Source organism: Ranitomeya variabilis, chromosome 1 (genome assembly GCF_051348905.1).
Source record: "Ranitomeya variabilis isolate aRanVar5 chromosome 1, aRanVar5.hap1, whole genome shotgun sequence".
In the NCBI taxonomy this organism is placed as follows: Eukaryota; Metazoa; Chordata; class Amphibia; order Anura; family Dendrobatidae; genus Ranitomeya; species Ranitomeya variabilis.
In genome coordinates this window covers 256,134,172-256,151,128 of record NC_135232.1, presented here as the reverse complement: position 1 = coordinate 256,151,128, position 16,957 = coordinate 256,134,172, and the positions used below count along the sequence as shown (strand labels likewise).

The window sequence follows — 16,957 nt, the reverse complement described above, 5'->3', positions numbered from 1 at the left end:
AAATTTTTCCTATTTTCTTCCCCAAAATTTGGGGTGCGTTTTATAATCTGCAAGAGATCGTGTATATGTGTATGTGTACATATGTATATATGTATATATATATATATATATATATATATATATATATATATATATATATATATATATATATATATACACACACACACACACACATACATACATACACACACACACACACACACACCAGTCCCATACAATGTAATTCAAATAACCCTCAGATGCTCAGATACATCTCCCATTCATCCTGCTGAAAAAAAAAAAAATACAGTAAAATGTGTTTTACTACATGCTCTCCCCTACAAGAGTGGGCTATGGACAGGTCTGTCTCTTGGTACTTCATATTTCTGATAATAAGCAAAATAAAAAAAAGCCGAAAATTAGTGTGCAGCAGGTGGTGATACATATGGCTATACTGTCCATGCCCCAAGCACAGCCATTTACATTCTGTGTGCAATCTGTGCATTTGTGAAGAAACAATTACTGAAAAATTTAGATAAAAACAATACTATTAATCACATTTACTAGATAATTTGCATCCTTAGCAGACACTGTACATGGAGATACAAACTGAAATAAATGCCCATGTTACCGGAGGTGGTGCTGGTAAAGCAGGCGCTAAGTGACTATATAACTCCTTCACGGCATATGACGTACATTTATGTCATATGTTGTGTCTCTGACTTTGATGCACCAAGCCCACATCTCTTCCGGCAGATGATAGCTGATTTTATCAGCCATCATGTGCCTTTAATAGCCATGGGCGGAGCGGTAGCAATCACTGACCGTGGCATTTAACACGAGCCGGGAAATGGGCATGTCATTTCATGATTCTATCTGCGCCCTCGTAATGTGATTGCAGGGCACCGATGGGTTGCCATGACAGCCAGAGGTCTGCTGAAGACCTCCGTGCTTGTCATGACGATTCTCCTGTGAATCACAGCCTGAAGCTGGCATTCATAGGAGATTGTGTTTTTAGCTATACATAGAGGTGCTAATGCACGGCTATGTATAGCACAACTGATTAGACAATTGTATCTTTAAGTCCCCTAAGGGGAATATTAAATACAGTATCAAGTTTAAAAATATGAAAATCCCCACCCCCAACAAAAGTTCACATTACTCCTTTTTTTGCCCCATTAAAAATAAAAATTGAAAAAAAAAAGTACCGTGTCCCCTGAAAATAAGCCCTAGTATGATTTTACAGGATTTTTGGAACATGCTTGAAATATAAGCCCTACTCCAAAAAATAAGCCATAGCTACAGTCAGGACCGCCACTTAAGGAGTGGGAAAGTGGTCAATTGCCTAGGGCCCCCACTCTCTGAGAGGACCCAGCATTTCTATGTAAGGTTTAAGACTGCTTAAGGACAAGAGTCTAGAGGAACTAAAGTGAAGACAGGCTGGTATGCAGAGCCATAAAATGAAAGAAGGAGGGGGACTGGAAAATTTCTCAAAGCCCGCCCTATCTTTAGGGACCCTCAGCATTCATAATCTGAGGTTAAGACTGTTTAAGGACCTTTGGCGACATCACGGTCATTTGACCATGATTGTAATGGAATATGCTTGCTCACTAAACAAAAGTACCGTATATACTCGAGTATAAGCCGAGATTTTCAGCCCAAATTTTTGGGCTGAAAGTGCCCCTCTCGGCTTATACTCGAGTCATGATCGGTGGTGGGGTCGGCGGGTGAGCACCGTCATATACTCACCTAGTTCCAGCGTTCCTGGCGCTCCCCCTGCCCGTCCCACGGTCTCCGGGTGCCGCAGCCTCTTCCCCTGAGCGGTCACATGGGACCGCTCATTAGAGAAATGAATAGGCTGCTCCACCTCCCATAGGGGCGGAGCCGCCTATTCATTTCTCTAATGACGGTGCCGGTGACCGCTGATAGAGGAAGAGGCTGCGGCACCGAAGACCAGCTGTCCGGGGGAAGGAGCGGGACACCGGGAGCAGGTAAGTATCGCATATTCACCTGTCCTCGTTCCACACGCCGGGCGTCGCGCCATCTTCCCGGCGTCTCTCCTCACTGACTGTGCAGGTCAGAGGGCGCGATGACGCATATAGTGTGCGCGCCGCCCTCTGCCTGATCAGTCAGTGCAGAGAGACGCCGGGAAGATGGCGCGACGCCTGGCGTGTGGAACGAGGACAGGTGAATATGCCGGGACGCTGAGGAGCTGCAAGCAAGAGAGGTGAGTATGTCGGTTTTTTTTTTTATTGCAGCAGCAGCAGCAATGGCACAGATTTATGTGGAGTATCTATGGGGCAACGGTGCAGAGCACTATATGGCACAGCTATGGGGCAACGGTGCAGAGCACTATATGGCACAGCTATGGGGCAACGGTGCAGAGCACTATATGGCACAGCTATGGGGCAACGGTGCAGAGCACTATATGGCACAGCTATGGGGCAACGGTGCAGAGCACTATATGGCACAGCTATGGGGCAACGGTGCAGAGCACTATATGGCACAGCTATGGGGCAACGGTGCAGAGCACTATATGGCACAGCTATCTATGGGGCAACGGTGCAGAGCACTATATGGCACAGCTATGGGGCAATAAGGAACGGTGCAGAGCACTATATGGCACAGCTATGGGGCAATGGTGCAGAGCACTATATGGCACAGCTATCTATGGGGCAACGGTGCAGAGCACTATATGGCACAGCTATGGGGCAACGGTGCAGAGCACTATATGGCACAGCTATGGGGCAACGGTGCAGAGCATTATATATATGGCACAGCTATGGGGCAACGGTGCAGAGCATTATATATATGGCACAGCTATGGGGCAATGGTGCAGAGCATTGTATATATGGCACAGCTTTATGTGGAGCATCTATGGGGCCATAATGAACGGTGCAGAGCATTATATATGGCACAGCTTTATGTGGAGCATCTATGGGGCCATAATGAACGGTATGGAGTATCTATTTTTAATTTTGAAATTCACTGGTAGCTGCTGCATTTTCCACCCTAGGCTTATACGCGAGTCAATAAGTTTTCCCAGTTTTTTGTGGCAAAATTAGGGGGGTCGGCTTATACTCGGGTCGGCTTATACTCGAGTATATACGGTAGTTGCTCAGAGGAGAAAAAAATTAAAATGATCTTGAATAATTTTTGGCAGCCAAAGGGGTAATTTTATCAGTCACAGAAATTATACTTAAAAAATATATTTCCAAGTCACAGAGATATGCTTTGTTGTACTTTATTTCTTATTCACAGAAATTTGTTTTATATACAACTTTTCGGCTTATTAGGGCCTTTGTCAAGTATTACCTGCACGTGGAAGGTAGAATTGAGGTGACAGCATTGCGTTCCCATCTCTACATTCCACGTGCAGCTAATGCACAGCAATTACATCGGCAACGCTGACGCCTCTGTTGTACTTCTACATTCCACGTGCAGATAATACTCTACAAAGGCCCTAATAGGCGGAAACATTGAATATAAAACACATTCCTGCGAATAAGAAATAAAGTACTATCAAGCATATTTCTGCGACATGTGACCACGATGTCACTAAAGGTCATTTAACTCCAAGAGTCTAGAGGAACTGAAAAGGAAACAGCCTGATATGTACTGTATGTGCAGAGTGTGTGTGTGTGTGTATACACGTGTATATGCAGTGTGTGTTAACATGATTACATTTGAATAAATGTTAATTTTTTTTTGTTCAAGAATAAATGTGGACTGTTCATTGAAAAAATAGAAAATATCCCCTGAAAATAAGACCTAACCCATCTTTCGGAGGAAAAAATAATATAAGACACTGTCTTCGAAGCAACACGGTATTTGCTATTGCTGCATATGTAAAAATCCAATATATCAAATTATAAAGTAAATTAATCCGACTGGTAAACGGCGTAATGAGAGAGAATATCAAAACACCAGAATTACATTTTTTGGCAGCCGCAACATTGCAATAAAATGCAAGAAGAGGAGTTTAAAACATTTCATCTACCCCAAAATGGTATTAGTAAAAATGTCAGCTCAGAGTGCAAAAATAAGCCAGCACCATATCCCAAAGATTGAAAGCGTTATGGGTCTTGGAAAATGGTGACACAAGCAAACTAGCTCTCATACGCCTATGTGACAAATAAAAGTTATGGCTCGGGGTGGTGACATACCTTTCTTTGTCTCTTTCATCCTTTGTGAGTGAGATATCCCTCTTGTCTTCCCTGTCTCTCTCGTGGTTATTCACAGATGAACTTCGCTCTGGGTCTCCGACCTTCGACCATTGAGGTGGTGTTGGAAAAGATGGTGGCGTCCGATGTAGTCGGTTCCATGGCTCGTGGGGGCTGGTGAAGCTCTGCAGAGTTGGACTCTCTTTGTGAGTGAACAAGCTGTTGTGAGCTGTTAAGAGTATGGAAATATAACCTCCATTATGATTGAGGAAAGAAAATCACTAAACAGCGTGGCCTAAAAGCAGCAGTGCCAGGGAGATTGCTCTGCTGGAAATCACATACAAGCGCTCAAACGTGTAATCCCAATAATTGTAGTAGGTCTAAAGGCTTTTAAGATCTAGAACAAGGGTACAGTATGAGCAGTGCATGTGTGCTTTCACAGAGCCTACATAAGCTTTTTAAAATGTATTGCGCTCATGCAGAGAAGCAGCAAAGGAGCTGCAGAGATAAATTTTAGTGGTGGACATAATGCACCCTCTATGAAGATTTCCTTCTAGACAATGGTGATGGTGCGAAGTAAAGGCACTGCTGCTTTCAATGTCACACTGTAGATCCCCTGCACTGCTTAGCAGGAGATGTTCAGTTACTTATACCTTGTGTCTTGAAATGCGTTCACTACAGATCAGTGTCAACACTTCTCTGGCTGCACTACTATGCAAATCACAAGCACAGCACCACTGCCACCAAAGCACATTTAGAATCGCCTTGCAGCACTTCAGCGGATATGCAAATGAAAGGCGCCCGAGTGACCCAGAAATGATTACTACTCATCTACCCTGGGACAGCAGGTGACCAATCAAAATGCAAGGATTTATACTGACGTACCCAGTCTAATTTACAATTGACTGCAAAACTCTGAGCCAGTACTTACTTAGAGCATGACTGGCTAATCCTCCAAAGGCATTGCTGCCTAAGTTCCCAAGGCCGCTGAAGCTGCTTGACCTGCTAAATGGATCTGGAAAGGCAAACAGGGATTGAAGAGGCGTTTATCCAAGAGCACTAGAGAATGAAACGCGCTCCTGACCCCTCACTATGCTCTATAAGTAGGGGTTGGGCTTAGTATTTCTTGTCTTCAGGATTCTCCTGTCAATGCTGCCTATTTATGTAGCAGCGATTTCTGGACAGCCAAAATAAATAAAGATACATATTTTTTTAGATTAAGTGGGCAGGACAAAAATAGCAAAGTAGCAGTTTAATAGCCCTGAGTATAAAATATGAAGAAAATAATATTTCAATATTCCAGTACTTTGGGCATCCCTAAGTTATCAGATAATCAAGAGTTCCACCACACTGAAGATGGACCCAAAATCAATCTAATCTCCACAACATTGAAATATTGGAAAATAAAATTACTGAAAGTCATGCAGATTAACTACATGACCAGGAAGTGAAGTATGAGATTTCACTTAATAGAGGTCATGAAGCTGAAGGGTGTCTTCTAGTGCCGTGCAGTTCTCTCACCTTCCTTCCATCAACTAAACCACCATAATGACAGCACGGGCACCAATTACGTGAAACTGAGGAGTGGATTTTACTTACACTTACCCGCCAGATGGCTTGTGGGCAGGAAACTGCTGTGATGTGGAGAAGGTCCAAATGCTGTGGCTCCATGGTGTGCTGGACCTGGGCATAAAGCAAACAATCCTCACTCAACAATCTGAAGTTAATATTTCTTTGTGCTGGTTATTTCCAGATATTTTGTATGTAAAATGACTGATTAATGTAACAGTCTAATGAATTGTACAAGCATCTAACAAAACGTCGATGGGACACTCCAAGTCTGACAGGGTAGTCTAAAGAGAAAGGCATACATTTACCTTTAGTCTCATGTATGTTATATGTTGTCATGCACAAATCAGCAGAATCTCAAGGTACAGATACTTCCCTACACACATCCAAAAGAATAAGTGTCTCTTTTTACTAAGCTACCCTTTTTACTACATTTATACAGCAAAAAAAGGGTATCTGAATACAGTTCTGCGAGGTATTAAATTGTTGGAGGCGACTTTAAAAAAAAAGTAAAAGACTGAATGTCGTGTGTTAACTGCAGTGCCATGTTGTGAAATTGCATCAAAACAAAAGCATTCTGGTGTTTCACAAGGTGTGAACATAGTCTAAAGGTACCTTCACACTAAACGATATCGCTAGCGATCCGTGACGTTGCAGCGTCCTGGATAGCGATATCGTTTAGTTTGACACGCAGCAGCGATCAGGATCCTGCTGTGATATCGCTGGTCGTTGAACAAAGTTCAGAACTTTATTTGGTCGTCAGACCGGCGTGTATCGTCGTGTTTGACACCAAAAGCAACGATGCCAGCGATGTTTTACACTGGTAACCAGGGTAAACATCGGGTTACCAAGCGCAGGGCCGCGCTTAGTAACCCGATGTTTACCCTAGTTACCAGTGTAAAATGTAAAAAAAACCAACTACATACTCACCTTCGCGTCCCCCGGCGTCCGCTTCCCACACTGACTGAGCGCCGTAAAGTGAAAGTGAAAGTACAGCACAGCGGTGATGTCACCGCTCTGCTGTTAGGGCCGGCGCTCAGTCAGTGCAGGAAGCGGACGCCGGGGGACGCGAATGTAAGTATGTACTGTTTTTTTTTTTTTAGTAACCCGATGTTTACCCTGGTTACCCGGGGACCTCGGCATTGTTGGTCGCTGGAGAGCGGTCTGTGTGACAGCTCTCCAGCGATCAAACAGCGACGCTGCAGCGATCGGCATCGTTGTCTGTATCGCTGCAGCGTCGCTTAATGTGAAGGTAACTTAAGGTTAAGTTCACACGTTGAGTATTTGGTCAGCATTTTACCTCACTATTTATAAGCCAAAACCAGGAGTGGAACTATCAGAGGAAAAGTATAATAGAAACATATGCACCACTTCTGCATTTATCACCCACTCCTGGTTATGGCTTACAAATACTGATATAAAATACTGACCAAATACTGAACATGTGAATTTGGCCTAATAGGTATTATGGTTCGTACTTGGCCCACACTTCATTTTGGCCTGACAATAAAAGGCTGTTTTCCTTATTTCTTGTCACCACAACTTCTCCATGAAAACAAAAGCTTTAGGAATACTCGAGGCATGCCATAGCAGGTACTTCTGCAGTTTATACATATTCTTCTGCTCTTAGAAGTGAAATTTAACTAGGCTAAATTACATTAAACTTTACCAGTGTGGAAGTCTGTTCTGGAGCCATAAATCGACTCCTGCATCATGGATGGAAGAAGGTCTACGGTTAGCTTTACACGTGTCTTTATTCTTTTTCGATCAATTTCTTTAAAAAGTAACTATAGGGCCAGAGCTTCTAAAAGTCAAAGTGATGAAGATCAACGAGTCTGATGGGGTACAAATAGTTTCTTTTTACGACAGTTTTAAGTTGTAGCCCCCGTGCCACCCCACCGCGCCCACCCCCCCAAAAAAAAAATCCAAGGGGGCTGTTTATGATTTGTTTAAAATAGGGGGTGCATTTTTCAAGAAATTGCGTGCATTTGGTGAAGTGTCACAATACCAGACATGGAATTTGAGTATGAACACCACAATTTGAGGAACAAATAGAGACAGACCCTTAATTCTAGATCTGGTAAAACCTCCAGAAGTGATACTGTTGTAGCCGTATGAGCCATTTTCTTTTATATACAACAGTCAAATATTAGTGTCTGGCCTTTGAGGAAAACGGCATTTCATATTTAGGTGTTATTCTTTCATTTAGAACAGAAGCAGGAACTGCCCAGCTTTGTCTCAGAAATGATTTCTTCTAGGTCAAGGACAAGCAGCTCTACAAAGTCAAACTGAGCTGGCGAAGGCTTTAAACCATTTTCCACTTCAGAGAACAGTGTTTGCACCAGAACCTGGCTATTCTGCTCCCTGAAGATTTCAGACTGTTAATAATAGGGATTTGCTCAGTGCAGGGAGTGATTCTAAGCGCTGTTCACTCCAGGCTTGTAAAAAAAATAAATAAAATAAGCCTTCTCCAAGTGAAGACGGCAGCAGAGCCCTTAGAGCTGTCTTGTGCTTATTAAATGGAACAATTCTCAAGCGGCTGCACATCCATCTTACAGAAGGCAAGTCTGGAGATAGATGGCGCACCCTTGAGTAACAAGGGAGCTCAGCCAGAGCAATGGCTCATGCAGTGACATTCCTGTCTGATAAGGAGAGAAGGATGACACAGATACTGTGCGGAAGGCATTTTATTTATTCTCTGATTGATGCTGCAACGCCTGGGCTCTGCTATCTAAATTGGGAGCCTGGCGCTTACTACCTGTAATCTGCCAATTTTACTTTCAATAGACTTTAAGAAGGGCGAATAGCAAATGGTTGTTATGAAACTGATGTCCTTTCTCACACATGTAGCTGATATTAATAAAGCACACATCCATGATATTTTCCCATTAGGGCGCAGTGACAGACTGCTACAAGCCTGACCAGACAACACCATGCATTTTAACTTTTTGGCCTCCATTATGCAGCCAGCAGACAGGTGACACACTCTGTGAATGTACAAAGAATATTTCAGAAGTTGTAATGCTGACATTAGGCTCTCTGGGCTCTTCCAATGTCATCTTAATGATAAATCAGTCCACAAAAAAAAAAAAGGAAAAAAAAAAAAAAATAGAACGGCACTAGGTAAGGCGATATTCGATGGATGGTAGGACAAAATGCTGCACAAGCCAATATCTCATGTAACCATGAAGTGGTGGTGGTTTCAACTCGCACTGCGGTGCTCAACCAAAAAGTAATCCATAATGAGAAATATGAAGAAAAAGAAATAGTGGCACTCACCAAGCGATGCGTTTAAAAGTCCTTTTATTCTCCCACTTAGTGGAGGGAGGACATACCTCAGGGCGGCGGGTGTACACGAAGGTGCAAGGAGCAAACAGGTGGGAGAATAAAAGGACTTTTAAACGCATCGCTTGGTGAGTGCCACTATTTCTTTTTCTTCATATTTCTCATTAATGATAACTCAATCGGCTCCTCTATTGACACACCATGTCTTCGGCTACAACTAGCACTGCCCCTGATATTTTAGAAGTATGTCCTCTACTGTAGGTAACCACAGAACTGAAAGTTTGGTACAGTTTAGGATAGAATTCTTATAGGAGATGACCGCTATAATGCAGAAGAAAGCTGTTCCCTTCAGATGCTGTAAACCGCGACGTCATCACAGGTCCTGCGCTCATACCAACCCTGGGACCGGAAGCTGCCGCGTGCACCGCACACAGGGCCAGGACTTCAACGGGCCTTCGGAAGGTGAGTATGTTTATTTTTTTATTTTAAGTCTGTATACTACGTGGCTCTGTGCTGTATACTACGTGGCTGGGCAATATACTACGTGGCTGGGCAATATACTACGTGGCTGGGCAATATACTACGTGGCTGGGCAATATACTACGTGGCTGGGCAATATACTACGTGGCTGGGCAATATACTACGTGGCTGGGCAATATACTACGTGGCTGGGCAATATACTACGTGGCTGGGCAATATACTACGTGGCTGGGCAATATACTACGTGGCTGGGCAATATACTACGTGGCTGGGCAATATACTACGTGGCTGGGCAATATACTACGTGGCTGGGCAATATACTACGTGGCTGGGCAATATACTACGTGGCTGGGCAATATACTACGTGGCTGGGCAATATACTACGTGGCTGGGCAATATACTACGTGGCTGGGCAATATACTACGTGGCTGGGCAATATACTACGTGGCTGGGCAATATACTACGTGGCTGGGCAATATACTACGTGGCTGGGCAATATACTACGTGGCTGGGCAATATACTACGTGGCTGGGCAATATACTACGTGGCTGGGCAATATACTACGTGGCTGGGCAATATACTACGTGGCTGGGCAATATACTACGTGGCTGGGCAATATACTACGTGGCTGGGCAATATACTACGTGGCTGGGCAATATACTACGTGGCTGGGCAATATACTACGTGGCTGGGCAATATACTACGTGGCTGGGCAATATACTACGTGGCTGGGCAATATACTACGTGGCTGGGCAATATACTACGTGGCTGGGCAATATACTACGTGGCTGGGCAATATACTACGTGGCTGGGCAATATACTACGTGGCTGGGCAATATACTACGTGGCTGGGCAATATACTACGTGGCTGGGCAATATACTACGTGGCTCTGCTGTATACTACGTGGCTCTGCTGTATACTACGTGGCTCTGCTGTATACTACGTGGCTCTGCTGTATACTACGTGGCTCTGCTGTATACTACGTGGCTCTGTGCTGTATACTACGTGGCTCTGTGCTGTATACTACGTGGCTCTGTGCTGTATACTACGTGGCTGGGCAATATACTACGTGGCTGGGCAATATACTACGTTACTGGGCAATATACTACGTGGCTGGGCAATATACTACGTTACTGGGCAATATACTACGTTACTGGGCAATATACTACGTGACTGGGCAATATACTACGTGACTGGGCAATACAATACGTGACTGAGCAATACAATACGTGGCTGGGCAATATACTACATGGACATGCATATTCTAGAATACCCGATGCGTTAGAATCAGGCCACCATCTAGTAATAAATAAAAACAATATGTGAATTGCTATTTTTTTGTTCACTTTGTGCCCCAAAATTCAGAATAGAAAGCAATCAAAAACTTATAAATGATCAAAATCAACCTTATTATGGTAGGAATTAAAATTAATCCCGCAAAAAACAAGGTAACATGACTTTTGGCAGGAAAATAGAAACACTTTAGCTCTAGTGGGTAGTACTGTAGCCCTAAACTTCCCATATCTGGATCGGTTTTGGTAGTTTGTGTGGGGTGACACTGCGGCTTGACCCTATCATAGGTCTGGTTTCATCTTTACTTTGCTATGTGTTGCAATTTTAATTGTTTTTAATGGCTTTATGTCGTGTCCTTATGTGTGGTTTAATAAAAATTTGTTATATCTTGATCTAATTTTGTGGAGATCCCTTTTCTATGCATGCTACTCTTTTCTTCTGTTTTTGGTTATAAGCTTTTTTTGTAGCATGCTATAGGTGATCCCTGGCGGTGGTGCCTGCCTATACTGTCTTGTTGAATTAAAATTAATCCCGCAAAAAACAAGGTAACATGACTTTTGGCAGGAAAATAGAAACACTTTAGCTCTCAAAATCCTCTGATGCAAAAAAATAAAATAAAAAAATATATATATAATTTTTAAAAAGTGCTTTTAGTGTTGAAGTACCAAAATCCTATATAAATTTTGCATTACTGTAATCCTAATGACCAGAAGAACAAAAGCTTTCTTATTACTTCACTTACAACGCACAGTGAATGGTGCAAAAGATAGTAAAAACCCCAAAAAAACCAAACACATTTCTTGAACTGCTGTTGATTTGTTCATTCTGCCTCCCAAATATTGCGCTAAGACCAGGCTCACATTTATCCTGCGCACTACATTGAGCACTTATGTTGGCATTCCATATAAATCCCCAAAAGGTAAGATTCAGAAGAAACCCTGGATGGAATCATTCACTATAAGGTTATGTGCACACGTTGCGGATTCCATTGTGGATTTTTCCACGTGGATTCTGCAGAATCCGCAGGTAAAATGACGATGAATGCGTTTTACCTGCGGGTTTTCTGCAGATTTTGTGTAGATTTCGCCTGCGTTTTTACACCTGCGAATTCCTATAATGGAATAGGTGTAAAACGCTATGGAGGCAGATGAAATGATTTTAGACTCCCATCTGGCTTCTTTCCCAGCAGTGTACCATCTTTTTAGGCATGTCCAAAAGTGCAGTTTTCTGTGTACACTGTATATGGGCAGAAAGCTGACCATCAGTGGTGTGGGCGGTGTTATATAGATCTAAGTATTCAGGGAACAGGTAGATCTGTAGCAGATAAAACAGGGATTGAATCAAAATGACAAAGCAGCCCAGTAAGTGATACATTGCTCTACATTATGATGCTCTCATATTAGTGGAAAAGCTCTTGGCAAACTCCCTTTAACTATTTTTTTGTGGTGTGATGATTGAATTTGTATCCTACTAAAACAAAGTTCGAAAAATTGAGTTTTTCAAAATGTCAATTTCAGTTATTTTTATACATAAAATGCAACTTGTATGGACCTAATGTTACCATTAAAATACAATGTGTCACGAAAAAGCTGTAGAAGCTTTCAGAGTTTTTCAAAAAATGACAATTCAGATTTGACCTGGTCTGGTCAGGAAGGTAAGAGCTCGGGTGATAGGATGTTAATCAAGGCAGAGCTCATTGATTTTCACATAGTTTATTTGCAATCATCGCAGAATATAACTCCTCGAGTAATGTTATTTCCTAACTTACCAGTGCTGGAAAACAGAGGTCTGGCTAAGTCATGTGGGTAAGGAAACCCTGGAAACACTCCGGGGGCAGGTGGTCTACTGAACAAATCAAGCTTGCCACAAATGTCCAGCTTATGCGGATCCATCTGCATCTGCTACAGAAAACAGAGACAACATAAGAGCTCAATATATTACTCACAAAAAGGACACTTCTAACGCTCTAAGTCATGGCTCTTATAAAAAATTATCAGAGACTTCCACAACATCTGAAGCGACTCGAAAATATTCAACTGTTTTTAACCTTTAGAAGTATCACAGAAAAACACATTCTGTGGAACAAATTTATTAACTCTGCTTTACTTGCAAAGAAATACAAATAATGAAAAGGCCAAGAACAGTTCAATCACTTTCCACATCCTTGCCTTCTCTTACCTCTTAGTCTAAAGTCAGAAACGGTGTTGGACATGTGCTTTTTAGGTTTTTCTATGTTAACAGGTTGCTGCTCCCAGCAATTTGCTCTATTCAGGCGATTTATTATACTGATATCAGCATATTAGGATATGGTATACATGTCTGCAACAATATTCTAAAAATAAGAATTTTTATTTATTTTAAGGTTTTACAGATGCATATGCCCTTGGAATATCATTTGACCCAGAGATACTTTGATTAACACCTCCGGCACTGTCAGACTCAATTTTCTCTCTGAGCTTGTGAAAAGGTTACTGATCCACAGGAGCGGTATTAAATACTTATGCTTCGTTTCAAAGCAGGCCTAGAGCACAGGGGCACCATCCCCCACCAATGCACTGAACCACGCCACGAAGGTCTAAGGCTTTGCTCCTTCATTATTTGGGTTATTCCCTGTAGGCCATCTATTATAATTAGAGTATTGGTACAGTGAAGCAACAATTCTGCACATTACAAGACAATAACTACAGGTCATAAATAAAACAAATGAAAAAATTGCAGACAACTACTAAATATCCAGACTATAGATGCTGTCATAGCTAAGCCAAATACTGGAACTAAAAGCTATCTCTACAACAGAAATAGCAAAACTGAATCAGAAGCGAATCTCTTGCTGTAAGGAAAGCGAAGGCTTTTACTAATTGCTGTCGTAGTATGTTGGCAGGGGAGAGCTTACGCCTATACTGCCAAACATATGGAAGACCTAAATGCATTGGGATGAGTCTTGTTCAAGGAAATTCAACCACGGTCAACAAGGTGTCTAGCTTAACAAGGACTTTGGGGTTCTGAGCCTCTAGAACTAATGAAACAATCTATATTTTCCTGAAATGTTCGCCATTGCTGTACATCTCCGCTCCAAAACCCAAGAAACAATCAAATGCAACTTTATTATAGGTACATTTAAAATGCTAAAATAACGTTTTACAATTCTCGAATATTAATCTACACAAAAATACATCCCAGCATATATTCTTAGCATGGGACTATGGCTACACGGTGAAATGTGTCTCACCACAGCAATTCTCTGAAAAAGAAAACATTTGTGTAACTTGTGTGCGAGCTTTATTTTCGAGCTTTGGTATTGCAGTAAATAAGACCGGTAAGTTGCCGATAACTCGCATGTTATGTGCAACTTGCATTTACCGCAAGTCTTTTGCAAGTGTCACATGTGACCAGTGACAAGTAATCCAACACAATCATTACATCTAATACTGCAATGTGTTACTGCAATGTCAATGTAGCAGAGTAGCCCTACACCAACGCCCTCAACATGCAAAAAACGTTTGCCAGTCTCCACTTCTGTACACCGTATCCTCAGGCTGGCATCCTGGGCGCCTCTGGTACTTACTGAGCCCCGCAACATAGTATGTGAGGCCTAGTAACTAGGCTTCATGGGACCTGTCATCACAGTGTTTAGTTAGCAGGCAGAGGCACCGAGGATGCGGAGTGCACAAGTGAAGGACCGGTTACAATGGAGGACTGCATGCCAGACCAGGGCAGCACAAATCAAATTGCTCAGCTCTACTGACAGGTAGATTACAAATTGCTATGTACAACTTACAGTTTGCTAAGAGACTCTAGACTGCAGGATGCGTGTGATACATTAGAGAGCATTGCTTTAACCAGACGTATAATATATTTTGCATATATACCTGCCACAGATCTAAGGATAGTGCATGCTGTGCTTCATGTCCATTTTGAGAAAAGAGCAATACAAACGCTTGTTTGCACAACCATGTGGAATAAGTGCCTACATCCCCTTTACATTTCTTTGCAGACTTACAGCTAAACTCAACTGAAGTTGCCTCAACTGCACCAATTTTATGTCCAGCTGTCACAGCCTTCCTCCAATTGACTCTACACAACCGATGCCATTCTCTACACTAACAGTACATCATTTTAAAGACTGGTTTAGGCTTTCTCCATAAATCCCCGAGGATTTGTTTGAAAAGCATAACACAAAGCTGACATTTGTACCACTGAGTTTAATAGATGAAGGTCTTAAGAAGGGTTCGCCATCCAGAATAACTTCAGAAGCACAATTTCTAACACATGGCATTTACCTTCATTTTCTGCTGATGGTGGTAGATTTGCCACGCTATCTGGACATGTACTGCACACCACTTGCCTGGTTTCTGCAAAAGCAAGGAAAACGCAAGTGAGCACGGGAAAGGCTTTGTGCCAAAGATCGTTCACTGGGGCCACAAGACTTGAGTTTATTACATTAGCCTTATATTATCTGTAGCGCTTCCATTATATGCTCGGGTACATTTGGTTATGAATTACTTGATGGATATGGTAAGTGGGCTAACTCACTACAGATGTATACTGCACAGCTGTTAAAGAACCTCGAGTAAAAGGGATACTCGGCAGGTGTATTTCATAGGACAGAGGTAAGAGAAGGAGAGTGCAGTTGTGTGTCTAACATTATTATGATAATTCATATTAGAATACTATGGTCTGCATTAGAATAGACACACTTACTCTTACAGATGTCCTGTATGGGTCTGTAACCTGCAAGAGAAACTGATAGGTTAGTCTTTGTGCGTTTGTTGCAGTGGCTGATAGAACAATACAAAGGAATACCAGGCTAGCCAATATTTCGGGTTTATATAAATAGTTGATGCAGATCACATTCTGATCATTTAGATATGCTAAATTATGTAAAACTATTAAACAAGAACTAAACACTCTGCTCACGATCTATACCAGCCCCTTATAGAAACACTGACATTTTATATGACTGGATTATGTTGACAGCAAGAAAACCGAATAACCTGTTGACACACATCACTAAATCATACAATATTTTTCAGGTCATCTATAAAATGGGCCACATGTGTGCAATGTTATGATGATGGAGTCACATAGATCTCAAAAGGATAGCTGGCAGCACACCTGTAAAATATCAGGGCAGATTACATATGGTAACCACCGCACTTCTATATTCACATATTGTAATATGGCACAACTGGATGGATGGAAATGATCATACTACAAAGCTTTGAAGAAGTGGCAATATTCTTCGATCTCATCTTTTCTTTACTCATCTTGTAGTCATTGTGTTACAAGGTGCGCTTTTTCACTATATACTTCTAATATTGTTATATTCAATCTGCCTGCTCTCCAACAAAACAAGTATCAGGCATGTTGGATTTCAAGGTCAGCCTTTCAGCTTATCATGTCTAAGGCCAGCATAAAAGCTCAATTCAGAGCTCTCCAGATTTCATGAAACAGGAGAATACTGCATTGTGATTATTGTTATTCTGTAATGTCTTATTGTCTGTACAAGTCCACTCTAAAATGTAAAGTGCTGCAGAATATATTGGCGCTATAAAAATAAAATTATTATTACAATATTTTTTCATATGCAATATCATATCCCAATATGTAGCAAGTCAGACTGTAAAGGAAGTGAGAGGACAAATTCGGCACTGCCGACAGAATGGAGAAGTATATCCCAGAGTGATACAGTAAGGTGGTGCTTTAGTTCAACCTGTTTCGAAGTATATAACTTCTTCAGGAAAAGACACATCACTATACATGTATTAGGTGTAGTAATAATAATAATAATAATAATAATAATAATAGCAAATACAGTCAATTAGAAATGTAGTATAGTTCTTCTGATTCGTTATGTCGCTTACCCCATGTGCAGGGCATTGCAGTAGCTTAGGTAACCATGCTAACGGTCACACCGAGTGGTCATAATCATGGATACCTAAGCTACTGTGCATAGTGGGATAGGATCTTGGAGATGGGAATAGCCTTTTAAAAGGAATCTGTCAGTATCAGTGCTAATAAGCAGTCATTATAGGCGTGCAGGTCATAGAAGGTTGACTAAAATGATAACTTGATATCTCAGCGATCACATGTATTATTCCAGAGATATCCATGTTTTTCTTAATATGTAAATGAGTCACTCAGATCTCAGAGAATCTGCCTCCAGAGCTTATTTTAAATTAAAGTG

General features: G+C 41.8%; 1 protein-coding gene across 16 annotated transcripts in view; it reads right to left on the bottom strand.

Moving 5' to 3' along the window:
- The window catches only part of FBRSL1 (fibrosin like 1), a 796,611-nt gene that overhangs the window by 3,515 nt on the left and 776,139 nt on the right, over positions 1-16,957 (bottom strand). For 7 of the 16 annotated variants that reach the window (XM_077293351.1, XM_077293343.1, XM_077293349.1 and 4 more), the window contains 6 exons: positions 15,472-15,501; positions 15,051-15,122; positions 12,539-12,671; positions 5,742-5,825; positions 5,074-5,157; positions 4,146-4,371 (listed from right to left, as the gene is read on the bottom strand). In XM_077293351.1, the coding sequence (XP_077149466.1) occupies positions 4,146-4,371; positions 5,074-5,157; positions 5,742-5,825; positions 12,539-12,671; positions 15,051-15,122; positions 15,472-15,501 (629 nt within the window). The remainder of the gene's footprint in view (positions 1-4,145; positions 4,372-5,073; positions 5,158-5,741; positions 5,826-12,538; positions 12,672-15,050; positions 15,123-15,471; positions 15,502-16,957) is intronic. The other 9 variants (XM_077293352.1, XM_077293346.1, XM_077293356.1 and 6 more) reach the window with 6 other exon arrangements.